The sequence below is a fragment of the Eurytemora carolleeae genome, unplaced genomic scaffold (assembly GCF_000591075.1).
Source record: "Eurytemora carolleeae unplaced genomic scaffold, Eaff_2.0 scaffold200, whole genome shotgun sequence".
NCBI classification, from domain to species: Eukaryota; Metazoa; Arthropoda; class Copepoda; order Calanoida; family Temoridae; genus Eurytemora; species Eurytemora carolleeae.
Window position 1 is genome coordinate 122,354 of NW_019396591.1, and position 27,927 is coordinate 150,280.

General features: G+C 32.3%; 1 protein-coding gene across 1 annotated transcript; it reads right to left on the reverse strand.

The window, feature by feature from the left end:
• Positions 1 to 6,616: 6,616 nt before the first annotated feature.
• On the reverse strand, positions 6,617 to 27,621 carry LOC111706014 (uncharacterized). Its single transcript, XM_023478749.1, has 16 exons — positions 27,532 to 27,621; positions 26,061 to 26,191; positions 25,598 to 25,765; positions 23,366 to 23,438; positions 22,274 to 22,375; positions 21,128 to 21,164; positions 19,482 to 19,573; positions 18,012 to 18,022; positions 16,963 to 17,029; positions 14,570 to 14,709; positions 13,238 to 13,328; positions 12,178 to 12,259; positions 10,759 to 10,847; positions 9,227 to 9,274; positions 8,043 to 8,165; positions 6,617 to 6,731 (listed from the first exon to the last, which is right to left on the reverse strand). Exons 1-16 carry the CDS (start codon positions 27,570 to 27,572, stop codon positions 6,617 to 6,619), a joined length of 1,410 nt encoding a protein of 469 aa, XP_023334517.1. The 5' UTR covers positions 27,573 to 27,621.
• Positions 27,622 to 27,927: the final 306 nt, after the last annotated feature.

A 27,927-nucleotide genomic window follows, 5' to 3' on the forward strand; every position in this document is an offset into this window, starting at 1 on the left:
GGTATCTCCCTTTAACATTTCGGCCCTTACCTATAAGCTATGACTTTCGATCTCAATTTTGATGGGCGGATTTTTGGAATCTAATAATTTTGTGACATTTTAATCTTTAAAAAATATATCTGCGATATTGCATGGGAGAACGCCTAAACGTTTGTTCTTAATATCCAACTTATCGAAAACATTTAGAAATAACTTTCATGCTGTTCAAATTTGGTTAGTAAAAAAATGTCACAATGTTAAAAAATGTGATTAGTTTGGGATACATATATTTCAACCAACAAGATATCAACAGATGTCCTATTTATGAAATGCCCTGTCTATGAAATAACAAATCTTTGAAATGTCCTATTTTTGAAATGTCCTATCTTTGAAATGTCCAATCTTTGAAATGTCCAATATCTATGAAATGGCATTCTATGAAATGTCCCGATATCGTTTTCCCATGAGCATTGTTTTGATCATACCTAATATCAATGTTATAATTATTTACAAATACTTAACAGGGAAGTTGATGGAATTTTACTTTTCCAAGGGTTCCCTAATCCCTACACCAAATTTGTCTATAAAACATCTAGAGTGCAGCAAGGAATTAATTAAAATTCCCTTAGCATGATAATCAATAACATGTGGAACGATTTGCGTACATCGATGTGGGTCGGTAAAGTTGGTTAAAGCGATGAAAGAAAATTAAATAAAAGTTATGACGAAGGGCGGTAAAACTGGCCTTATTTTGGAAATAAGAAATTTAGGAAAGATTTATTTCAATTTCTGAAATTATTTTCAGTGTTTTATAGATTAAAGTTTGATTAAGAAGAATCTTTTGGAAAATTCGTTCGTTCAATTAAAAATCGATTTTTTGTTTCAAGTTCGGTAGAAAAATTCAATCGGTTTTTTTTCGTTCGTTTTTAAAAAGCGATATTTTTAATATCTCTAAACGATCAAAGTCGTTCGTCCATCGTTCATTTTATTTCTGAACGACACCATAATTCACGAAAAATTTCATCCTTTCTCAAAAATTTGATTCGTTTACAAAAACCACATTTCCATCTTGAGTTCATTCTTGTATTCAATAGTTTTCATAGTTTCCATGCACGGTCCAATTGGGCATCAATGTACCGATTGTTTCTTAACTAACATTTTACTAAGATTAGATAGATTTACAAACCGATGTTGTGAAATAGATTATACATGTCTGCCGAGAACAATGTTTATCAATTATCAATCCGTAAGTGTATTTAATGTTGTTAAAAACAAAAACTTTTACTTGACACTAATTAAATCACTAATTTAGCTGAATTAGTCTGTTTATACTGCAAAATTGATGTGTATTTTGATCATTGGACTTTTTGAAATTCTAACTTGATTTTAAAAGTCGTCTTCCTTTTTAAGATTTTTTAGTACCAATAATACAGGGTGTCCCAAAAAACATGGGAATTCAGTGACGAATTCGATATCGTCTTTGTTATGAGTTAGCATTGTAATACCTAATTTCAAAAGCCATAACATTATTATGTCTGCTAGAGTTTATTTTCTAAAAAGGGTAAAAGACTTTGAAGATGTGTCTATAATGTCTCTGCAAGATGAACAGTGAAGACGAACAAGTTTACTCTGTTTGTATACTTTAATTTTCTTGTTTTCATAAGTACAACCGTATGCAGTCTAAACATAAACAAACAAAATGTGAAAATAGCAGACGAAACTCTTACAGATTACAGCTTATTCAGTAGGAATCACTATACTAAATCAAAGAATTGTTTAAAAAGACGATATCGAATTCGTCACTGAATTACCATGTTTATTGGGACACCCTGTATAAGCTGAACTAGGTTCGGATTGTTAAATTACTTCTATGAATAATCTTTTACCCTTTGATGAGAACTGAGTGTACAGCTAATTAAGTATTTAAATTATTGCGCAATTCCGTTCAACAACAAACTTGAAATTTAATTTTATTGGTCAAACAGGTCCAGATAGCAACACTTGAATTATACAGGATGCAATACGCGTACTGTATGTTTATATAACACAAATGCGTATTTCCTACATATGGCAGTAAGGGGAGAAAGGAATATAGAAAGTAATCAATTTGCTATAGATGTCTCTCCTTGCACCTTCTCTCAGAGGTTCAAAAATTAGTTGTCTGCTACAAGCAATTTAGGAAGGAGGTTTCTACCTGCCTGCATATCTATATATATATTATCTTTGGGAAAGATCTATTTTAATTTCTGAAATTATTTTCAGTGTTATATAGATTAATTAAACTTTGATTAAGCAGAATCTTTCGGAAATTTCGTTCGTTCAATTAAAAAACGATCCTTCGTTTCAAGTTCTGTAGAACGATTTAATCGCTTCGGTTTTTTCGTTCGTTTTTAAAAAACAATATTTTTAATTTTTCTAAAAGTCGTTCATTTTATTTCTGAACAACACCAATTCACGAAAAATGTCATCCTTTCTCAAAAATTTGGTTCGTTTATTAAAACAACATTTCCATCACGAATTCATTCTTGTATTTAATAGTTTTCATAGTTTCCATGCAGCGCACGGTCCAATTGGACATCAAAATATTTCGATTGTTTCTTAACTCACATTTTACTAAGATTAGATACAATGTGTCCCACGAAACATGACAGTTGGTGAATAGATTTGGATGTCTTAGCTTCCATATACTGTATTACATATTAAATACTTTTCGCAGTTTATTTCGTTAAAAAATTCTTTTACTCAAATATGTTTTACTTTAAAATCAAATTTACTATTTTATGTATGCATATAGAATATTTTTTATTATTCGCTTTGGTATCAAACAACTTAACAAATTATGGAAGAAGACATTTGAAACTATTTACCAACTGTCATGTTTCGTCAGACACCCTGTAGATTTACAAACCAATGTTGTGAAATACATGTCTGCCGAGAACAGTGTATATCAATCCGTAAGTGTATTTTATGTTGTTAAAAAACAAAAACTTTTACTGGACACTAATTAAATCACTAATTTAGCTGAATTAGTCTGTTTATACTGCAAAATTGAAGTGTATTTTGATCATTTGACTTTTTAAAATTCTAACTTGATTTTAAAAGTCGTCTTCCTTTTTCAGATTATTTAGTACCGATAAATACATGGTGTCCCAAAAACATGGGAATTTAGTGACGAATTATCATTGTAATACCTAATTTCAAAAGCCATAACATTATTATGTCTGCTAGAGTTTATTTTCTGAAAAGGGTAAAAGACTTTAAAGATGTGTCTATAATGTGTCCGCAAGATGAACAGTGAAGACAGACAAGTTTACTCTGTTTGTATACTTTAATTTTCTTGTTTTAATAAGTACAACCGTATGCAGTCAAAACATAAACAAACAAAATGTGAAAATAGCAGACGAAACTCTTACAGATTACAGCTAAATCAGTAGGTATCACTATACTAAATCAAATAATTGTTTAAAAAGACGATATCGAATTCGTCACTGAATTACCATGTTTATTGGGACACCCTGTATAAGCTGAACTGGGTGCGGATAGTTAAATTACTTCTATGAATAATCTTTTTACCCTTTGGTGAGAACTGAGTGTGCAGTAAAGAAGTCTCAAACCCCTCTCTAAAACTTCTAAAATGCTCGTTTTTTAGAAAAGTGCATTTTTTAGCGTTTTGTTTTGATATGTATAACTTAGTCAATTTTTAATTTTTTTTAAAAATTTCATCGGATTTCATTTTTCTGGACATTTACAAAGAAAATAATATGTGCTATAATAAATTCAAGATAAAAAATTTAAAAGTGGGCGGTGGGCCTTTTTCAAACTTTGGCAGCGTTTATATCCTAGAGTTTTAGAGATATTGAGCTAAACATTTTGATTAATTCTCAGGGTACACATTGGAATGGGAAAAGCATATTTTTTCTAAAAGATGGTCATCCGTGGAAATCTTACTGTACACAGTGGTGCATGCAGCCAACTTCTTTTGAAGAAAACGCATCGGGTAAAGGTTTAAATTTGCAGCTAACAAAAGTTTCGCGAAGACCATAGGAATGTTGGCGCTGCAAAGTTAGTTTTTTTTGATGAATTTTTGCAAAAAAATTACATTTTTTAATTCCGATTTTTTTTCGTGAAATTTTTGCATTTTTGCGAAATCTTCGCATGTTTTAATTCGCGAATATTTCGCATTTTTTGCAAAACAAATTAAAGCGAAATTTTGCGAAAAAAGCGAAACTATTTTTTTCTTTTTGCTTCAAACCCTAGTCAAGTTGCATAATAAACACAGACTAAATAGGCTTGTACGATTAAACAGCTATATCCTTGTACTGGTTTGGATCATGTTCCTAGCTACAGTTTGAAAGGAGTTGTGGCATAATCCTGATCAGTTTTAACGTCAGACCGTGCACGCATGATATACTTTGGTTCACCGTGACTCGAGAGTAAAGATTATTTAAATACAAACACAGCTGAACAATTTAAAATTGTTGTTCACAAGATAAATGCTTAATTGATCTCATCTATTTGTTAAAATTAAAATAATTTTAGTTTTTAGTTTGTATCAAGGAAATTTTTTAAATTCAACTTATCAGAGTGGTGTAAGCAGAATCTTGATCAGCCGGGAAATTCGAAATTTTGGGAGCAATATCCTGAGAGAACTCTCATTGGTCGGAATCCAAATAAAGGGAAAACAATGCGGATTAAGCAGAAATCAAAAGGTTTCACAGTGGATATTCAGATCTGTATGAAGGATATCAAATTCTGAAGTTTTCAGCTCTGAAAAAAATAAGACACATTTGAATATATATATAATTTTATTTCACTCGTGAGCAAACTAGATGATATAAAGGTTGGTACATTTGGTTAAATATTATATTAAAGGGATATATTTAAAGAAAAGAATAGTTGTTGAAACAACCAGCCAATGCATTTTTGGATAAAAGGAGTTATTTTCAAAAAATATTCCACTGCTATTTTTTCATCATTATTTGAGAAGGTTCGTTTTACAAATAACTTTAGAAAAATTTCAGGATTTAAAAGCTGTATTTATTAAATTAATGTTTGTGTTATTACAGTTTGCAATATTTTTTATCATAAAAGAGAAGAGGTAAAGCAACCCAAAGACGATAATTTTCACGCGTTCAAATTGGCTTTTTGATTTGCTAGGCTACACCCCTGGAACCTATCTCAAGCTAGAATATACCCCCGGAACCTATCTCAAGCTTTACAACACCCCTGGAACCTATCTCAGGCTAAAAAATACACCCCTGGAACCAATCTCAAGCTAGGCTACACCCCTTGAACCTATCTCAAGCTAGAATACACCCCTGCAACCTATCTCAAGATAGAATACACCCCTGGAACCTATCTCAAGCTATACTACACCCCTGGAACCTATCTCAAGCTAGAATACTTCCCTGGAACCTATCTCAAGCTAGACTACACCCCTGGAACCTATCTCAAGCTAGAATACACCCCTGGAACATTCATCTTTATTTTTCCGAGGATTGCAGGAAACCAGGGGTCACTGCTGCACAGACTTTTATACTTCCTAAAAATATTTATCATATACTTCTTTAATAGTCTGTTTGTCTGTATCCAATAAAACTAAAAAAGGCTGAACCATTCGGGACTTTTGACTTTAATGATTGTTGTTCCTGGTCATTGCGATAAAATGTCTATTTATGGTGTTGAAGAGAGCAAATGATGCTTTTTATATTCTATAAGACCACTGTATTATACCTGTAGTGAATTATACCTGTTATCCACCAGTATATTCTGGAGACTACTGTACTATACCTGATACAGTTATCTACCAGTATATTCTGGAGACTACTGTACTATACCTGATACAGTTATCTACCAGTATATTCTGGAGACTACTGTACTATACCTGATACAGTTATCTACCAGTATATTCTGGAGACTACTGTACTATACCTGATACAGTTATCTACCAGTATATTCTGGAGACTACTGTACTATACCTGATACAGTTATCTACCAGTATATTCTGGAGACTACTGTACTATACCTGATACAGTNTGTACGGAAGAGTTAGTGAACCGAAGAGTTATTGAACGGAAAAGTTAGTGACCGGAAGAGTTAGTGAACAGAAAAGTTAGAGTGAACGGAAGAGTTAGTGAACGGAAGAGTTAGTGAACAGAAGAGCTAGTGAATGGAAGAGTTAGTGAACGGAAGAGTTAGTGAAACGAAGAGTTAGTGAACGGAAGAGTTAGAGTGAACGGCAGAGTTTATTTATGAACAGCAAAAGTCTCCCTTAGGAAACTGCTTGTTTATGTCTATTGTTTAGACATCCTGCTGTAAGATTGTTAACATTTTTCTATTTTTTAGACATCCTGCTGTAAGATTTTAATATTTTTCTATTTTTTAGACATCCTGCTGTAAGATTTTAATATTTTTCTATTTTTTAGACATCCTGCTGTAAGATTGTTAATATTTGTCTATTTTTCAGACATCCTGTTGTAAGATTGTTAATATTTGTCTCTGTGTTGATATATTATTGTCGAAAAAATTGTCCATATTTTGACCTAGGTTGTTTATTAAGATTAGATACTCTGGATGCGCTCCAATGTACGGAAAATGGGAGCAGTTAAAGCGGAGATATAATCCTCCCCCGGCCAGATTATCTAACCTCAATAATCAACCTTGCTTTTACCTGAATGAATTTGAATTCTCTTGAAAGTTGAAAAGCAGGATAATAATCAATATATCTCTTGGTCGCAATTGAACAGTTCAAACTGAAAAATAAAATTATGAACAATTACTCTTTTGTTAAACCAAAGATTTTATTATTCTTACTAAGTTTTTATTAATCCTGAGCCCGCGATTTAAAAGCTTCGGCTCGAGTCGTACTTCCTTAAACCCGACTTTAAGACCCAATCTTCGACCCAACTTTAACTACAGCTTGTGTCACGTGATTGACAGCTGCAAGATCTTCGGCTCGACTTAAGGAGGTTTATGAAAATAAAACCGACCTTTCCAATTCCTACCATGAAAATCCGCCAAATAGAATATTAAACCGGTTTTTTGAATTCAACTCGGTGGAAAATAAGATGCAGCTTGAATCTAAAAGCTCAAGCCGATAATTAGGTCCAACGACAGCTTAGACCCGAGGCGCATTTGCCCAACTTTTTTAAATCGCGGGCTCTGAAAACTACTGCCTTGGTGGCCTTGAGAAGGCAAAAACGCAATTACTAGAAAAAAGACCATTTAATGTGTTTCGGCTATTTTCTTCTACATTTTTTTCAAGCCTCGTTCTTTTAAATGTTTGGATTTGTATTGTCCATAAACATTTCTCCAATTTTTAAAATTGCAATACAATTTTTCTCCTAAAATTTCAGGATAAAAAAAATGTCAGAAAAAAAAATTATGAGAAAATAAGCCATTTGTGTAGTTTTCGGTATACAGCTCAAAAATTAGTACACAAAAACATAGTTTATGTACACGCAGTGGTCAGCGCTTCTATCAATATAATGAAGAAGATTTTACTATTTAAATTTTGATTTCTGACAAGCTTTTTCAAATAACAAGTTTACAAGTAAACAAAGAGAAAATGTTAATTATCTTTTTTTTCAATGTTTATGTGTATCCACTATCCATGCTGATCGAAAGTTTAGTAGAAATCAAAAAGTAAAATCGAAAGTCATTTTCATTATCTTATATGTACAATGATATTTTGAGACCGCACATCAATCTATTTACAACAAACATGACTTTTTGAATCCTATTTTAAGCCTAGTTCGGGTGAAGACTTGGTGTTCAAATCTTTACTATGAAACTTGATTTTTACTGGAAGTACAGGTAAAGTCTACTTTTGAAGACCCATTTTTAATTGGGCCAGGCTGTATCTGAAAGTTTACAACTCCACTTTTTCCTTCAACGATTTGCTAAGTTTGGAAAAAAAATTGGTGAGAGAACTGTCCATGTCTGCACCTAGGTCTGGGCTTAATTCCTTGAAATGATCATTCTTTCAAGGGACCAAACGGAACAGAACGGATCGAATAATTTTTTAAAAAGTAGAAACACACCCAGCTCTATTTGTAACTAACCTGTCAACTGCTAGATGGCAAAGTGCTGCCCTGAAAAGATATTCGTCTGCACTATATTTTAACAATCTAGACTCCAGGGATTGAAAACCCAGATCTTCATAAATTGTCACAGCTTCCTCAAATCTAAATTCAATTTTAAATAAGAGGTCAGGACTTTTAAAATAAAACTGCATGAATAGAAAGCTAAGCAGAGCCCGGAATGTTATCTTACTTAATTGTGCTAAGGAACACTGCAGGATTGAAAGGTTGCGAGGTTGGTCAAAAAGGTTTAAAACAGTTCTTAAACATATTTCAGAGATATAAACGATGATGAGTAGATAATATTAAATTTTATTNCATTATTATAAGGGCCACAAGAAGACAGTGAAGGCCCATTTTATAGTTATTGAGAATAATAAAAACGTTTTAAATTTCGATTCACCGACATAGGGTCAAATGCCATAGGATCAAACGACATAGGGTAAAACGACAGGTCAAAGGACACAACATCAAACGACACAGGGTCAAATGACACAGGATCAAACGACACAGGGTCAAACGACACAGGATCAAACGACAAACGATAAAACGACGAACGGTCAAAAACTTTTAAGAACTTTGCCGGCTACTTTCTTAAAACTAAAGCAAAAAAACAAATGATTTACAGTTTTATATTGCACATTAAAAGGGCTGCAAAAGTATAATCGAGTTTTTAAGGTAAAATCAAAGGATTAGGCGTTGCGACCCAGTCTGGATCTGTGTGAGACATAAGATTAAATCTTATTTCCACTATTGTAAGTTTAACATTTTTAAGACAACTATGATTAAAACCGTTTTGTAAATAATCAGCAAATTCCATCCACTAGTAGAAATAAAGATTAAACCGCCTTGTTACCAACATTACCAACCTATGATTCCCACAACAGAGGTAGGTTTTAATGACTCAAACTCAAAAGACAATAAAATTGTGTACCAATCTATGCACCTTTTTGGGAAATTAAAATTTTACTTAACCACGGGTTTCCCTCGACCAATTTTGCCTGAAAACATCCCTTACTGCTGTCTGGATGTTTTGTAGGAAAAATTGGCCTTGGGAACCCTTGTTAATTAGTAGATTTACCCTAACTTCCTTGTAAAGTTGTTGTAAAATGTAAATGAATAAAAATTATTAAACCATAATATTTTATAATGAAATATTATAATACCTGTCAGTGAGAGCAAACAGTCGAGCCATCTCAATTCTACATTTATTCCTAGAATATTTAACACTAGATTTATTCCTAAAATATTTAACACTAGATTTATTCCTAAAATATTTCCTAGATTTATTCCTAAAATATTTAACCTAGATTTATTCCTAAAATATTTAACACTAGATTTATTCCTAAAACATTTAACACTAGATTTATTCCTAAAATATTTAACACTAGATATATTCCTAAAATATTTAAAACTAGATTTATTCCTAAAATATTTAACACTAGATTTATTCATAAAATATTTAACACTAGATTTATTCCTAAATATTTAACACTAGATTTATTCCTAAAATATTTAACACTAGATATATTCCTAAAATATTTAACCTAGATATATTCCTAAAATATTTAACACTAACGATTTTATTGAATGATATTTTCGAGAAGGAACGAAATCAATTTTTTGTGCAATTCAAAAAAGAAGGAAATGGATCGTTCACGAACGATGAATAAACGCAATGAAAAAAAGCCAAACGCGATCAACTATATTGACTATAACAGTTTCCTACCTGGCGGCAGTTCTATTATCGCTGGCGTAGAAATTTGCCGCCATGCTAAGATGATGGATAACAGCTTTATAATCAGGAGGATAAATATCCTGGAATAGAAGATATAAAGATACAATTTCTGGCGCTTTGCACCACCTAGTATTACACAGAAACTACAGTGAGCACCATAAAACTGTGGAATAGGAAAACAAAAATAAATCATAAAAGTGAATTTGATGGTTACAAGGCAAATCAATTAACTAAGAACTTTTAAAGTCATTTATGAAATAAAATAGATCTGTTTACACAATAGATCATTAGACTATTTAAAGTCATAAATAAAGACTAAAGGTCGTCTTCCTATTCCATAGTTTTCCGGTTATGTTAAGTGAGATTATTTTAAGAGCTAAATATTTTGCGAGAAAAGAGGGGCGCAAAGCGCCTTTAGGACAAATATTTATTTGATTTGAAAGGTTTGGAATCTGGGATTAAAGGGACCGTTCACTTTTTTGGGTAATTTCAGGGTAAACTAAACAGCCTAAGCGCTATTCAATTCCTAAAATATTTAACACTAGATTTATTCCTAAATATTTAACACTAGATTTATTTCTAAAATATTTAACACTAGACTTATTCCTAAAATATTTAACACTAGATTTATTCCTAAAATATTTAACACTAGATTTATTCCTAAAATATTTAACACTAGATTTATTCCTAAAATATTTAACACTAGATATATTCCTAAAATATTTAACACTAGATTTATTTCTAAAATATTTAAAACTAGATTTATTCCTAAAATATTTAACACTAGATTTATACCTAAAATATCTAACGATTTTATTGAATGATATTTTCTAGAAGGAACGAAATCAATTTTTTGTGCAATTCAAAAAAGAAGGAAATGGATCGTTCACGAACGATGAATAAACGCAATGAAAAAAAAGCCAAACGCGACCAACTACATTGACTATAACAGTTTCCTACCTGGCGGCAGTTCTATTATCGCTGGCGTAGAAATTTGCCGCCATGCTAAGATGATGGATAACAGCTTTATAATCAGGAGGATAAATATCCTGGAATAGAAGATATAAAGATACAATTTCTGGCACTTTGCACCACCTAGTATTACACAGAAACTACAGTGAGTACTATAAAACTGTGGAATAGGAAAACAAAAATAAATCAAAACATAAGTGTATTTGATGTTGTTATACAAGGCAAATCAATTTACAAGAACTTTGAAAGCCATTTATGAAGTAGATAGATCTCTTTACACAATAGATGTTTCTCATGATCGTTGGATCCTATTTAAAGTCATAAATAAAGACTAAAGGTCGTCTTCCTATTCCATAGTTTTCCGGTTATCACTGGAAGTGAGATTATTGTGTTGTCAATAGTTGTCAATAGTTGTCAAAAAGTGGTCGCTGGTTAAAAACGAAAGATTTAGCACAGAAAATATTGTCGACATTCATTACTTTTGAAATTTTAACTAAACAATCCACGAAATATGAGATTTACAAAGAAAACGGTAGCTTGAAGAGCAACTGTTTACAAAGAAAACGGTAGCTTGAAGAGCATCTGTTTACAAAGAAAACGGTAGCTTGAAGAGCAACTGTTTACAAAGAAAACGGTAGCTTGAAGAGCATCTGTTTACAAAGAAAACGGTAGCTTGAAGAGCAACTGTTAACAGCTAAAGTTGCCACTAGAAGAGTTGATGAACGAAGCACCCAGAAAGCCTATAACTGCAACTGTAGATTAGTTTCTGTGTATACAAAAAACGTCAACCAGCCGAACTGGTCAAATTGAGTATAACTCATAATCATATTTTATAAAACTATCGTGTACTTCATCATTATTACTCACTTCATCGTGAATTTCATTATAAACGTGCTATAGAGTAATCATCATATTATAATGTTAAATTAGCTGTACATTCTATACATTACGTGTGCTATAAAGTTTTTATTGGTTCCCGGATTTTCTCCAAAAAATTTAGGATATTTCCAAAATATTTTTTTTTCAATTAAAATGAAAATAAAATTGAAATCAACTTGATTTTTTAACTTCTTCTTTGTTTCAAAGGTCATTTGATCTAGAAATAGCCATTGAAATAAGAAAAGTATACAAACATTTCATAAAATTACCTATAACACTTTTATTTTGGCACGACGTGCTAAAAAGTTTTTGAACTTAAATTTTCTCTATATCTAGAAGGTTCTTCCCTTTTTAGATTATATTTTGTCCTTCGCTAAAGTTCGGAACAAACTTAAATCTAAAAAGGCTTGCACCTTCTCGATAAAGAGAAAATGTCTGCCCAAAAACACTGCGAACCAAAATAACAGTGTTATAAATAGTTACTATGGGACCTCAGGCCAGTCACCAAATGACCCCTTTTTTCTTTACCTTAGAATAAATGAGTGCAATTGATTCATGATGTTTGGCAGGGATTCCATATTTACCAAGTTCCACATACAATTCAGCACTTCTATACAGACAATAAATAATAAATATTTGATCATAAAACTACTGTGGGTACCCAGCTATGCCTGGACATCTTAACTGGTTCTCCCAACCATAATATTATCCCCCCCCCACACCTCATCTCATCCCTTTACAGAAGACGTTTGCTACATGCCTTTTATAAATCTTGCTAATTTAAATGAAGAATACTCATTTTACTTTTTAAAATTATTCTTAACAGTCATATTGCATATGAAAGATGTGTTCATTTTGTTACACTTTCTTATATTATGTCAAGTCTGCCAAAATTTACAATGTGCTTACTAACTAGAGTTATCCAAATCTGATGATGGCTAAAAATATCTTTAGTTATATTTCTTCAAAATTGAAAAATATGTCGCCCTTATATAGCAGAGGAAATTATTTTTTTCCAGTATGCCGGATGTGTATAAAAAACACTGGAAATACTGATTCAAAATGTATTTAAAATTACGACAGGAAGGTAAGTTCATACAGTGTGTTCAAAAAACATGAATATTTGGCAATCGTCGAGAACATTTTCAAGAACACGGCGCAGACAAGTTCAAAGCACAGACTACACAGACTGCTTATCTCTTTCACAGGGTGGGCAACGTAGGCCAATAGTTGACCCAACACGACATGCTACATTTTTACAATGGGTTTGTAGAGTGCCATCTCATGTCCACTTGTTGCATATAATACCCATTCAGGGGTTAATTTTTACAACTTTTAATGAAATACTCCAATTTTAAACATAACATTTATGAATGTAGTCTATCTTTGAAGAGTTTGTGTTTCGTATCCAAAGGATCCTTAAATATTCCTGAATGTTTGCTGATTGGTCGTGTACAGTATTTGTACACAATAGAACATGCTGTGGAAAATATCGCAAATAACAGGTTTCAATCAATCTCTGTATACTAGCTCTTATCTATGGTTCAAAGCCAAGACAAGGTGAAGAGAAACGTCCAGAAATGATTACCGTAGGTATGCTTCTACAGCCATTGGAGCAGATATTTTTCGGAAACAAGTTCCTGCTTCTCCATGTAGTTTAGCAGCACCAAATATATCTCCTTTTAAAAAAAAGATTTTTATAAAGATTTTGTCGTGATTTCAAACACCATTTCTTTATCAAGTATAAAGTTCACGTCACAATGGTACACTTTGTTCATGTTAAGAATGTCAGAGATTTCATTTTTTTTAGGTCAAAATTTAGCGCTTTCGGGGCCTTGCAATGAGTGTCTCATTAGTCACTTCTCAATCTTGGCCAAACAGGTTGTACAGTATACATTACATACAGAGCCTAAAACTTAAGACAGAGTATTGTTAGTAAAACCAGTTTTAAAACCCGGGTTTCACGAATGGGGTTAGGCACTTTTGTGATTATCAATATTTTTGTAATGACATATTATTTCTTCAGTTTTTTTATATTCTCCATTTTTTTAGAATCTCTTAAATCAAAATCTACAAAAATGTAAAGACCCCAAAAAGGAAACTCGGGAGTTTTGTTCAACGATACTCTTTTAAATTTCGGCCTCTGAGTAAAGAAGGCAAAACGGAACAGTACAACAAATGAATGATCCCCTAATACAGAGTTACCCACAAAAGATGAGACTGTAAAGACGACTTTAAAAGATATGACGATCCTAAGATTAAATATAGTTTTCTGCCTTTAACTAGTCTTTTATTTGCTTACTTAAAGATTTTGTAATGAAAGAAACAATTTTACAGTTACGTGAAACAGACAGAATAATTCCCTACAGTCGTCTCTATAGTCGGATCCTGTGTATGTATAATTTATTAAGATCTGTGTCATCGATGCTAACATCTTGCTTGAAACTTCACTCTAAGAAATGTCGAATTTTCATTAAACAAAAACGAAATTCTAATTCGTCGGCTCCAGTGCTCCAACAATTATAATTCGGCTCCGGTGCTCCAACAAATTATAATTCGGCTCTGGTTCTCCAACAAATTATAATTCGGCTCCAGTGCTCCAACAATTATAATTCGGCTCCGGTGCTCCAACAAATTATAATTCGGCTCCCGTGCTCCAACAAATTATAATTCGGCTCTGGTGCTCCAACAAATTCTAATACGGCTCCGGTGCTCCAACAAATTCTAATTCGGCTCCGGTGCTCCAACAAATTCTAATTTGACTCTCACTCCGCTCCGGTGCTCCCACAAATTTTGTGAAATGAAAATTTGACATTTCTTATAATGTAATATCTTACGCGTCGCATACAATTTATATTAATTTTATGGATTGAACATTTTCAAAAAAAGTATAAATATAAAAAAATATTCTAAATATAACCTTGGTTTTTGATAATTTTTGCCATTATTTCCATAATACTAGCAGCCTTGCCCCAGTCCCCCGCCATTTTGTACTGCGCTGTAGCGCGCTGATAGCACTCCAATGCCGCGCGTTCATTTCCAGATCGAAACAGTGACTTGCTGAAACAATTGTTTTGTTTTGTTTGCGGCATTTTTACACAACTTCTGTTCTTGGCATCTTTGTATAAATAACTCTGTTTCTCAAACTTGTTCTTGCTTTAGTAACTAATATAGGCAAAGAGGAATGTTCCTTAAAAGCTTGATTACAAAGGGTATTTAAATAGTTCTTTAAAATTTAGAGGGGAACTGCACCGACAACTTTTGGGCCCTAGACATTTTTTTATGCTAGCTTTTCAATAAACAAACTTATCTCAGTTAAAAAATTATTTGTAAATCTATAGCGGGCATAAACATTGTACTGAAATCCGAAGAAGTAAATTTTCGTCAATTTTGAAGAAAAAAAAATCAAACATAAGACGTTTGAAAATATAATATTAGAGATCAATAGTCATGCATACATTGTTCGATGAAAAGCCTGCCACAATGATGTGGTGTCTAAACATGTTGAAACGAAAAGCTATGCCACACTGTTTTAGATTATATTGTGGTATAGCTTTTGTATCGATAGAACCGAATGTAGTGTTTAAAACGAAAGAATAGTCATAATTGTTTTAATAATGGCCTATACGAATACAATTCAAAGACTAGGATGAAAAGTCTAAACTTAATTTTCCATGTTAACGGGTGAACCCTATACTAGGCAACTTACTAAATGTATATATCTGTTTCTTATCAAGATAATGGTTTGCACCAACACACAATATAAGACATAAATTGGTGCATTCTAAATAATTATCTAATTATGAGAGCTCTCATCTGTTCATTTATTTTATATATACAAAATTTTAAAACATGGAGAAAAGATGTCAGTCATGTTCTTGATAAAAAATTTGAAAAGATACAATTGTGAATCGGACATGCCACTCAATAACTGAAAAAACTAGTTCTTCAGCAGTCCAAAAACGTCACAGCAAAGTGTACGGAAACCCTATCGCCCCCTCCTTCTATTCAATTCTCTGCTATTGAGAAGCTATTCTGAAAAAAGGAACAAAAAATTCAGGGGGGGCTACGCCACTCCCTGAATCTGTCAGGGGGGGGCGAATGTCCCCCAGCCTCCCCCCCTGTATCCGCCCCTGGAATCTACTCTTTGTACAGTATCAAACAATACAAAAACAAAAAACTATTTGGTCAAAAATGTGTTTGCAACCTTGTGTGACCCCAGGAAAGGTATATGGATTTGTTTGCAACCTTGTGTGACCTCAGAAAGGTATATGGATGTGTTTGCAACCTTGTGTGACCTCAGGAAAGGTATATGGATGCGTTTGCAACCTTGTGTGACCTCAGGAAAGGAATATGGATGTGTTTTCAACCTTGTGTGACCTCAGGAAAGGTATATGGATGTGTTTGCAACCTTGTGTGACCTCAGGAAAGGTATATGGATGTGTTTGCAACCTTGTGTGACCTCAGGAAAGGTATATGGATGTGTTTGCAACCTTGTGTGACCTCAGGAAAGGTATATGGATGTGTTTGCAACCTTGTGTGACCCCAGGAAAGGTATATGGATGTGTTCGCAACCTTGTGTGACCTCAGGAAAGGTAAATATATATATGGATGATCGAATTTTCAATAATGTGCCTCTAACAAAGTTTGATTTTTGAAAATTTTTAAAATTCACAAAATGCCTTTTTTTTAAATCCGCGAAACTTTTTTAGTTTTTGTTTTACAATGTACATGTACATGTTCACAAATGAAATAGAAGATGGGCGCGAAGCGCCCTAAAAGCCTTGTATGGTATAAATAACAAGGATATTCGGTTTTTAAATTGTGTGTATTCATTCAAGACAGCAGTGTCAAGCATGAGTAATCAATGTTTACAAATTATTGTTGTTTACAATAAAACTAACTTCTGTAGTTTTATTACAGTCAGATGTAAGTTCGCAGGTTTAAGAAAATGCAGAAATGTCAACAGAGCTAAAAACTTTTGTGCTTTATCTCGAAATCCACAGTGGACACTTGATCTGATGAATTTTTATCCCAATTCTAAACTGTACAATTCAACGGAATGATACAGTTTAGAATTCGAATCTTTGTTATCTGCCACAGTTTATTGAATAAAGATTAACAAGCATCCCACACACCTCATGATTTAATACTAGAAGAAAAACGATGTGCTGAATAATTTTACTGTAGAATTTTGTTGCTCATTAGTCATTTTCTGCTTACTAAATGGTTTAGCTAATGTTAAACTTGCAAGAATTTATTTTTTATTCTTTTTTTAAATTTTTTTCTTTTTCTTTTCTATTTTCTCTTTACCTGAGATTCTGTTCCGCCTCCTGAACTAAAGCATCCCCTCTCTCCATATATTGGCTGTTTACCGGTCCTAGAATAATTTAGATTTTAACCCTAGAAAGGCTGGGGGTTGTAGATCCTTGCTCAGAGCTGGGGGGGGGGGGCGTAACTAGAAAACAGCCTTTTAGTAAATGTATAGAGTTGCAATACATATAAATAGCCCAGTATATCAAGATGCAGCTCATTTTAAAATATTAGACCGCAATCTTTTGAGGTTTGGGTGCTAGGGAAGTTTTTTTTAAAAATGGCAATGAAGACTGGATAAATGTGAAAAGTCCAAAATTGTGTAGCTTATATTAATAATAATATGTGACACATACAATTGATATTCAGTTGTCAAAGACTTTTCAAAATTGTAAATATTAGATCAAAGTGGGGGCCTCCCAAGGTTATAATGCAAGGAAAGTTATGTCAAAGGTGTAGGCATCTTTTGTACTGCAGTGTACTGTCTCTGGGCGGTAATGTAAACACAAGACGGATGTCGAAGCCTGACATGGGATCCATCTTTCACATAAAAAAATCAATTTATATTCTTGTTTACAAATTCCGCCCAGAGAGAACTGGTTTCAATATGTACGTAGAGTTACGCAACTGCAGTTAACTTTCCTTGCATTATACCCTTGAGGCATCCTAGCCTGTTAAGGGTTAAAGAATACTTCTGAAGACATTATGAACTGTTTAGCAAGGAGAATTGAATAGAAGGTGGGGGCGATAGGGTTTCCGTACACTTTGCTGTGACGTTTTTCGACTGCTGAAGAACTAGTTTTTTCGAAACAACAATAAAAAAGATTGTAAACAATAACACAAATGATAAACAGACATCTGGCGCACCTCTGGCGTTAGATGAAGATTCACCGTAAACTAACTCATGTTTGTTTACATTAGATCGGCTGCCTTTGTTATTGTTGTTACGCAAAAACTAGTTCTTCAGCAGTCCAAAAACGTCACAGCAAAGTGTACGGAAACCCTATCGCCCCCTCCTTCTATTCAATTCTCCTTGGTTTAGTGTTTACGGAATACAAGCCTTAAAATAGTTTATATTTTTATATAATACTACAATATGTATTATGGACAGTAGCAATTACCAGGGATATTTACAATAAACAATTTAAACTAAAATGGGGAAACGAATTCGCAATAAATTGCGATTATGTAAAAAAAAGTTCTAAGACTAGAAACATCTCTTGATTAGAAGTCGTTTTCTTATGCTAAATGGCGCAAAGATCTTAGTTAAAGAGTACATTTATCTCAAAAATTGAAGTGCCAGTTAGCTTGATAGGACGACCTCCAATGAAAAAGTGTTATAAAAGAAATAGTTTTTTGATTGTTTTCTACATATTAATAGACTATAGCTGTAACAATTGGAAGCATATTGCCTAACTAAGGCGCTTTTTTCAATTAAACTTATAAACCACTCCAAATTATTATTATTATTATATTATTATTTCTTCCAACATTACAGTGATCGACCACATGACGTCTCTTAATTATGGTCGTACTGTGGTCGTATGAATTATCTATCTATCCGATAAGAATTTAACACAATCCATCTGGCGGCGATACTATCGTCCTCCACAGAACGACCACTGTTCATACATTTTCAGAGAGAGAACGGGCTCTGGCCTTAAACTCATTCACAACTATCTAATCTATCTAAGCAGGATCATTTATTTGGGTTTAATGGATAAGCACTTGCTCATTCTTAAATTTTTAAAGTTTTTTCAATTTTAATTTTTGACTTTTTCCAATAATATTTTATTTTAATTGTTTTTTTATTATTTTTCACTCCATGAGACTCATTGAGATTGATCATTTTAGGAAAGTTACAGTAAATAGTCAGCGTTAATAAGGATGTAAATTAAGTTCAAACCGGTTCTGTCCACCTGAAGGACGGAGTCCTAATCACTATTTACTTTAGTTATAGTTTTTAATCTAATGAAATAACAAAATTCTGAAAAAGAGTACAAATAGGTCAAAACTTGCAGTGCCAGTAAGCTAACGAAGACGACCTCCAATAAAAACATGTTCTTAGAATTAAATTTTAGAATTGAGTTTCACTGTAACAGATTGTTTACAGATAATTTATTGATAATTTACAGATAGATTACAGATATTTTACAGATAGTTTATAGATAGTTTACAGATAGTATACAAATAGTTTACAGATAGTATACAGATAGTATACAGATAGCTTACAGATAGCTTACAGATAATTTACAGATACAGGATGAGTCAAAAAAAAAGTGTGATTTGCGGCGCCCTGGTGCAAAAGTGTAACTTTTTTGTGCAACTTTTCTGTATGGTGTTTTTTTAATATTTTTTTTAATATTTGTATTTTTTGGTACATCAATGGCCCAAAAAAAAAATCCGCGAACCTTTTTTTCTTTCAAATAATAATAATAATAATAATAATAATAATAATAATAATAATAATAATAATAATAATAATAATAATAATAATAATTCGTGATAAATAAACCTACCTATGAGAGGATAAGGTAGAGGATTGGGGATAACATGAGCCGGATTCGTGAGTTGAACCAACAGTGGCAGACTTATCTTCCGTTAACCCAATCTTTAAAAAAATTGAAACAATTTAATTTATTTTTAAAAAACATTACATTGAGAACCAGAAAACTGTGGAATAGGCAGTCGACATTATATCAAGCAATATTTATTGTTGCTAACACGTTTTGATAGTAACTTCTTTAATCTCTAAGTTAAGTGGATCTGTATTCATAAAAAATCAAGGCTGTGTCTCATGTTAATTGTACTTTTTTAAGCCATAACTTAAAGTATAAAAGATGTCTTCCTAGTATATTATTTTTAAAAAAAAATTTTTTTTGGTTTGAAGGAAGGACAGTTGTTAAAAAGTGTTTCCTTTGGACAGTTTTTTCCATTTTATTTCTACAGCATGGATGCACAAGTCGCTTTTAAAGAAAAAAACCCTGATTAGAATAATTTTCAAATTTTAAAACATGGAGAAAAGATGTCAGTCATGTTCTTGATAAAAAATTTGAAAAGATACAATTGTGAATCGGACATGCCACTCAATAACTGATTGGGTAAATCCACTTTCTACTATTCTACCACTCTTTAGGTTTTTAACTCTACTATTCTACCACTCTTTAGGTTTCTACTATTCTACCACTCTTTAGGTTTTTAACTCTACTATTCCTACCACTTTTTAGGTTTTTAACTCTACTATTCTACCACTCTTTAGGTTTATAACTCTACTATTCTACAACTCTTTAGGTTTTTAAATCTACTATTCTACCACTCTTTAGGTTTTTAACTCAATTTTTAATACGGTTCAAAGCAACTATTTGTGTATTTCAATATTTACATTTGATGCTACTCTTAATTGGATTCTTTTAGTAACAAAAACTTTAAATTGAAGGACAAAAATTAATACAATAGAAATTAGAAAAATTTAAATTTAAAATTAATGCATAGTTTGTATAAATATCTGAATCTTAATGTGGTTTTAACTCTTCAGGTTTTTAACTGAAAAACATAGAAGTCATAACTTGTGTGTTGTAAAAGCATTGATCTGCATCCTATACAGACACACGGATTAATTTGACTCTTCTTGGATATACCATTTATGGTAATTCCAGCCTGCAGGGATAATTAAAATATATAACCTTACATCTTAAAAAATTCCACAATGAATATCGAGATCAAGTGTTGTAAATTAGCGCCATTTTACACAATAGTTTACACTATTGTAAGAATGGGATAAAATGGTATTAGGATTTCAGAATTCTATTTACATTAATTCTGTACTTGAGTTTTCTCCCATAAATTATAAATGTTCTTTAAATACAAAAATATCTGCAGAGCAGAGCAAACAAAACAAAACCAAGCTCACGGATTTCCATGAAATTCGGGTAAACTAAGATTATTTTTTAAATCTGTTTGTTTAAAAGTATTTAAATAAACGTGTTCGGCAAATATGACAAAATCCTATTTTCTTTTTGTTTGCAGCAGAGTTTGCGAGTTGAATTGGAAAAGTTATATAATTACCTTATATAGTATATATAATATTATATTATAATATAATTTTATATAATTACCTTATATAATATATATAGTATTATATTATAATATAACTTTATATAATTACCTTATTTACATGAAGAGCTGGTTCACGTAGAGGGGATCTGAATCAGAAACAAATCCACCAAAGTAAATATGGAATTCTAGACAAGTAACCCTACATGCAAAGATGACAATGCCCAATTTACAACGGTATAAATGAAACCTTAAAGTGTTTATTTCTGTAAGTTTCTCCTTTGCTTCTTATAAACAAGAAAGGCGCAAGCAACTTTCGGAGAGAAACCGCACATGAAAATAAACAGTTTAAAGAAACAAAAGCATTTATATATGTAACAAATCTAGACGCTACTTCTATAACGATTACTTAACTCAAAGTCTAATGAGATCCCATTTAACTAAATCTCTAGCCAAAACTCAAGGCTCTGTATACGTCCGTTCTAATCAACAAATGATATTCAACTACTTTATTTATAAACAGGTAAAATGAACTGACCGGGCTAGCCCGGCTGGGTCAACATACAAAATAGTTAAGATAATAATATTATGAATACAGATAATAAATTAGAATTGCACATCATGGTAGAATATACTTCACATCNTGATATTCAACTACTTTATTTATAAACAGGTAAAAATGAACTGACCGGGCTAGCCCGGCTGGGTCAACATACAAATAGTTAAGATAATAATATTATTAATACAGATAATGAATTAGAATTGCAAAGATAAAAATGTAAAGTGTTTTTTTCTTGACAAAAACTCTGTAGAACGGGATGTAATTTTTACTTAGATGTCCAAAGGATCCTTTAAGTAACTTAACATACAGCTGTTGGGGCAATTATAATTGTAACGGTATTAGTCAAACAGCGGGAAAAAAATTTACCATCTTTTGACCAGCATTACCGACCTATGATTCCCCCAACAGAGTGAGGTTAAGATACTGAACGAATCCCTTGGGATAACTAAGTAAAATAATCACCCGCTCTGCGAAGTTTTTGTGAAAAAATTCACGCATTTTAATCTCAAAAGATGTAAAAAATGTGTACAACTACTTTTTTGGGAAATTAAAAATTTTACTTCACCACGGGTTTCCTAAACCCGGTTTTGCCAAAAAACATCCCTTGCTGAGATCCCTTAGTAAAGTAAAATATCCTTAACTTCCCTGTAAAGTAGTGTGAATAATTATTTCAACCTAACAATTGAATTTGTATTCCTTGAATTGGTTTCAGCTCTTGCTTTACTTGAACTTCTCGGACTCTTCTTTTTCATCATAATTTCAGATTTAGAATCTTTCGTCGGGGTACAGTCTTTCAGCCTAGCATATTCATGTCTCATTAAACCATATAGTTTTGTAATAATGATAGAATTGTTCATTAACATTTTCAAAAATCAACAGTTACTCGGAAACATCCATAAAAATGAGCCTGTATGAGGATATTAATCGGGTTGAATTTAAATAGGAAAAAAAGAGGAACGGAATTTGCATGTGAAGTACAAATGTGAACAAGTGTAGTCCAAAACATGCAAATATTATTTAAAAGGGTTGAAAACGTACTTCTAAGTAAGCTTCCATATTAAAGTTACACCGCACCCTTAAACCTGTGGCTGAATCAGGATTCAGGATGGAATTCTCTGTAAAAGTGACTTGAGAATGTTTGCCATCCAGATTAGAATATGCATAATTTTTCGCTTCGTTTTGGATTTTCAATTGAAACTTTATTTTCAGAACAAATGAATAGTCAAAACGAAAGTTTTTATTTTAATTTTTCGAAAACTGAAAACGGAAAAAAGACCATAGGTTTCAAGCAAAAACGATTGTGTTGGTCAAAATTGGTTAGAGTAAAATTGTTGGAATTTTTTTATTAAGAAAGTTTTTATCGTCAAATAATGAATTCGTTCATTTTCAAAATTATCATTCAATTTCTTTTTATTTCGTTCTTTTTCTCACTGAATGATCGTTCAGTAAAATTTCATAAATCTCTTTTTTCAATAAAATGTTTCAATCAATAAAAAACTTCATTTTTTTCCAAAAATGTGTTTTTTTTTGAAAAAAATCGTTCTTTAAGTATAAAAGTTAGTTTTTTCAAAATCTTTGAACAATTTATTTATATAAAAACCCGGAAAAACACCATTTTTTTAGTATTTGAACGATTTCAAATTATTCATTTTTAAAACATTAGTTTTTTTCATTTCTCTGAACTATCTAAAACGTTCGTTTTTTTCTGAACGACGAATTTTTTGTACGTTCTCAAAAATTTCGTTTGTTCACAAAAACTATGCCAATATCTAGTTGGGAGACAATTGCCTTGTTTTTGAATCAGACTCCCTAGGGATAGGGCTGGAACTAGATGAGAGGGATCTCTCGAGTTGTCTCTTTTCTTTAAAATATCTGTCTTTTCACAACTTTTCCATTCTTATTTATCTTCAAACAAGAAAAGTTATACTCCCCATGGACTTTAGGCAGTTTGAACGGAGAAAGGGGAAGGGAAGGGCCGGGGGATAAACATTTAATTTTGATCTGGTAAAAAACTGCATTCCTTAATAACCCTTAAATGCTTGGCCTAAAGTTTTTATCATAGTGAGCTCATTTTAAGAATCTATTTTAATACATGGCACCAAGTTAGCAAAGCCATGGATGCAAGGTTGTTTATTACGGTTGCTTCTCTCAATGCGCTCCAATGTACTTCTCCTAAGTAATGGACAGTGAAATCTGAAAATGACGTCACTGAATGTAGAGGCGAGTGCAAGGATTTAATGCAAGGAAAGTTATTTCAGAGGTTTACGCATCTTTTGTACTGCAGTGTACTGTCTCTGGGCGGTAATGTAAACACAAGACGGATGTCTAAGCCTGACATGGGATCCATCTTTCACATAAATAATCAATGAAATATTCTGGTCATAGGAAACTATTATGTGAATTATCAAAATTCCATGCTTTTAATCTCTTCGGATATTAAACGAACACTGAGGAATCTATTCTTGTTCACAAATTCCGCCAAGAGAGAACTGGTTTCAATATGTACGCAGAGTATACGCAACTGCAATTAACTTTCCTTGCATTACATTCTTGGGCGAGTGTAGGGATTAGTGACATTGGAGCGCATCGAGAGTAAGCAATTTTTTTATACTGTACAACCTTAGTTGGAGGGTTAGAAACCAAATTAGAAATATCTGAAAAGATTCCTGCTGGGGGGGGGGGGCAATTTGCCCCCCCCGGAGTTTTTTTTACATAACTCAAAAAGTTTTGGTCTGAGGCTGTTGAAATTGTCTGACTTTTCCTACATACCCAAAGCCTTCTCTTTAGGCCTTAAACCGGGCTTTAATACTAACTGCCTGAGTTCTCAGGCACACTGCCTGAATGACTGCTTTTTCCTGTAACAAACTAAATCTTTGTTTTGACCCACTTCCACTTGTCAGATTTTGAAAAAATTTAGCTTTTTGGAAAGCCTCTGAAATAAGGAAACGAATAGCACAAGTTTTGCGAAAAAAATTGCATTTTTTTTTTGCAAACAACCTGTCAAAGGAAATTTGCACATTTTTAGTTTTTCTTGATTTAAAATCAGGTTATTTAAAATTTTGCATATTTGAAATGGCAGGTCAAGGGCTTTTCAAACATGTATAATTTTTCATTATTTGGCCATTTTTTTTTTTGCAAACATTTTTACTATATAACTGGATTTTGCGATAAATAATTCAATTTTTGCAAATTTGCTGATTTTTTTTTGCAGATTCTAAAACTACAGCACAAGAGCTTTCCAATGATGTATCATTTGTCATATTTTGACATCAAACATGGGATTTAGAGGGGGGGTCAAATTGACACCCCCCCCCCAGCATATCCTGGTTTTCAAGTACCCCAGCAGAGATAGGGTTAAGCCTACTTTATCATTCAAAATTTTTAAACAGCCTCAAAGATAGATTTAAGGGAGAGACTGGCTTGGTAACGTTTGAACTGAGACTGCAGTAATATAGAGAACAATGTTTGAATTAATTTGATACCAATAAGATATTTTTTTCTGTTTGAAAACTCGTTTCATATTTATTTACAAGAGAAAAATTACTCTACAAACTACATCTGTTTAAGAACATATATATCAAATAAATTATTGATGAAAGCTATGATAGAATCAATTATTTTTTATTATCATTCTTTATCTATATAATAAAACAAGACATTGGTTTATATATATGTTGTCTACAGCGGGCTAAACGGCTGGACCGATTGGGCTCAATTTTTTTGTGGACACTCATGGATGAACAAGGGGGTGTTATAGGCTAAAAAAATGAATTTTTTTTATTTATTTTGTTTTTCCACGGGCAACGCTGGGCGCTTCAGCTAGTTCTTTATAAATTTGCTCGCAGACTTCTTTAAATTATATACACCGTAAAATACAAATCATTAAAATCTCTCTAGTACTGCACTCTCACTTCAGCTACAAAATCTAGCCAGTTTTTCCCGTTAAGCAAAAGCATCCACATATTAAATGTAAAGGTATAAAATTAATTAAAAATAAGAAAAATATGACTTAATATTTTCCTTTATGATATGAACAATGATGACGATGATGATGATTTTTCTTTTCTTTTTGATCAGAGGATTGATACGTTTGATCAGAAGATTGGTCTGATTGATTTGAAGGTTGATGAGAAGTTTTTGAGCTGCTGATCAGATCTGATGAACTGGAAGATTTAACTGACGGACTACCTATTGAAAACCAGTTAGATATTTACTATTTTTAATTATATATATTCATAAAATAACCCATTGCATTTCCATCGATAATTTCTGACTCGGAGCACATAACTTACATTTTATTTACCGTTTTAATAAAGATTTAAAACTCAAAATAAATTCTCATTCTTAAGAGCGCAAAAAAAAGTTATTTAGCGAACTGAAAATTTTGAAACCCGATCTTAAATGCTAGACTTTGGTCTCTGAATTACATTAAACAATCATAAAAAAATCATTATTTTGAATTGATGTGCTTGTAAGACTGTACCTGGTTTACTATGTCGACTTGCTGAGGAACATTTATGTTCTTGTTTTGAACTTTTTACAACAGATATCTCTGATGTAATAACATTAATACCCTCCTTTTGGTCGGTTTCAAAACTAATCTTCTTTGAATGTCTAAACAATGAAGAAGAAAATAATAATGACCTCTGTGTGCACGAAAAAAATTATTTCGTCAGAGATTCTTGACTTCTACAGAACTGATATAGAAGCAGAATGGAAGGATATAGATAGAGGTGAAGGATATTGACGTATAATGGCAGTATATTGATGCAGAATAGAAGAATATTGAAGCAAAATGGCAGTATATTGATGCAGAATAGAAGTATAATGACGCATAATAGCAGTACATTGATGCAGAATAGAAGGATATTGAAGCTAAATGGCAGTATATTGATGCAGAATAGACGAATATTGAAGCAAAATGGCAGTATATTGATGCAGAATAGAAGTATAATGACGCATAATAGCAGTATATTGATGCAGAATAGAAGGATATTGAAGCTAAATGGCAGTATATTGATGCAGAATAGAAGAATATTGAAGCAAAATGGCAGTATATTGATGCAGAATAGAAGTATAATGACGCATAATAGCAGTATATTGGTGCAAAATAGAAGGATATTGACGCATAATGGCAGTATATTGATGCAGAATAGAAGTATAATGAAGCAAAATGGCAGTATATTGATGCAGAATAAAAGGATTTTGAAGCAATGTGGCAGTGTATTGATTAAGAGTAAAAGGATATAGAAGCTAAATGGCCGTATATTGATGCAGAATAGAAGGATTTTGACGTATAATGGCAGTATATTGATGCAGAATAGAAGGATTTTGATGTATAATGGCAGTATATTGATGCAGAATAGAAGGATATTGCCGCATAATGGCATTATATTGATGCAGAATAGAAAGATATTGACGTATAATGGCAGTATATTGATTCAGAATAGAATAATATTGACGCATAATTGCAGTATATTGATGCAGAAAAGAAGGATATTGAAGCCAAATGGCAGTATATTGATGCAGAATAGAAGGATATTGAAGCTAAATGGCAGTATATTGATGCAGAATAGAAGGATATTGACGCAAAATGGTAGTATATTGATGCAGAAAAGAAGGATATTGACGCTAAATGGTAGTATATTGATGCAGAATAGAAGGATATTGAAGCTAAATGGCAGTATATTGATGCAGAATAGAAGGATATTGAAGCAAAATGGCAGTATATTGATGCAGAATAGAAGGATATTGAAGCTAAATGGCAGTATATTGATGCAGAATAGGAGGATATTGACGCAAAATGGTAGTATATGGACGTAGAATAGTATAATATAGACGCAAAATGGCAGTATATAATATATTGACGCAGAGTAGAATTGTATTGACGCAAAATGGCAGTATATAATATATTGACGCAGAATAGAAGGACAATGACGCAAATTAACATTTACCTTTTATCTTTGCATTTGTGAGGTTTCCGCTCTTTGCTCATTTCTACACAATCTGATCAGGAATATTAATTTTTGGATCATCAGTCCTCTGAAATATATTATTCGTTTACAATCTACATAAAATAGTGCAAATTTATAATACTTTTTATCTTTTCTCTATTGCATAATTCCGCAAGTTCTTTCTTTAGAAAATCCAATTTTCAGATAGGAAAACATTTTCAGATGATCATCTAAAATAAGACAAAGTCTAAACCAACACTATGGGCAACGCCCCATGGTGGGGTATTTTAGGTGGTCAGGGGGTGACTGGGTTTTGTCACAATACTCCTCTTAAAATGCATTTATCTTGTGTTTAATGGTGAGAATGGACAAAATATCTATATATTCTCATAATCT

Excerpts from the sequence above, each read along its gene's own strand:
- LOC111706014 (XM_023478749.1), bottom strand. The coding sequence starts at position 27,572 with ATGAGCAAAGAGCGGAAACCTCACAAATGCAAAGATAAAAG. Across the intron at positions 26,192-27,531 it reads CACAAATGCAAAGATAAAAG|ACATTCAAAGAAGATTAGTT; the intron begins GTAAATGTTAAT and ends TTCATTGTTTAG. Across the intron at positions 22,376-23,365 it reads GAGTCTGATTCAAAAACAAG|GCTGAAAGACTGTACCCCGA; the intron begins GCAATTGTCTCC and ends TGAATATGCTAG.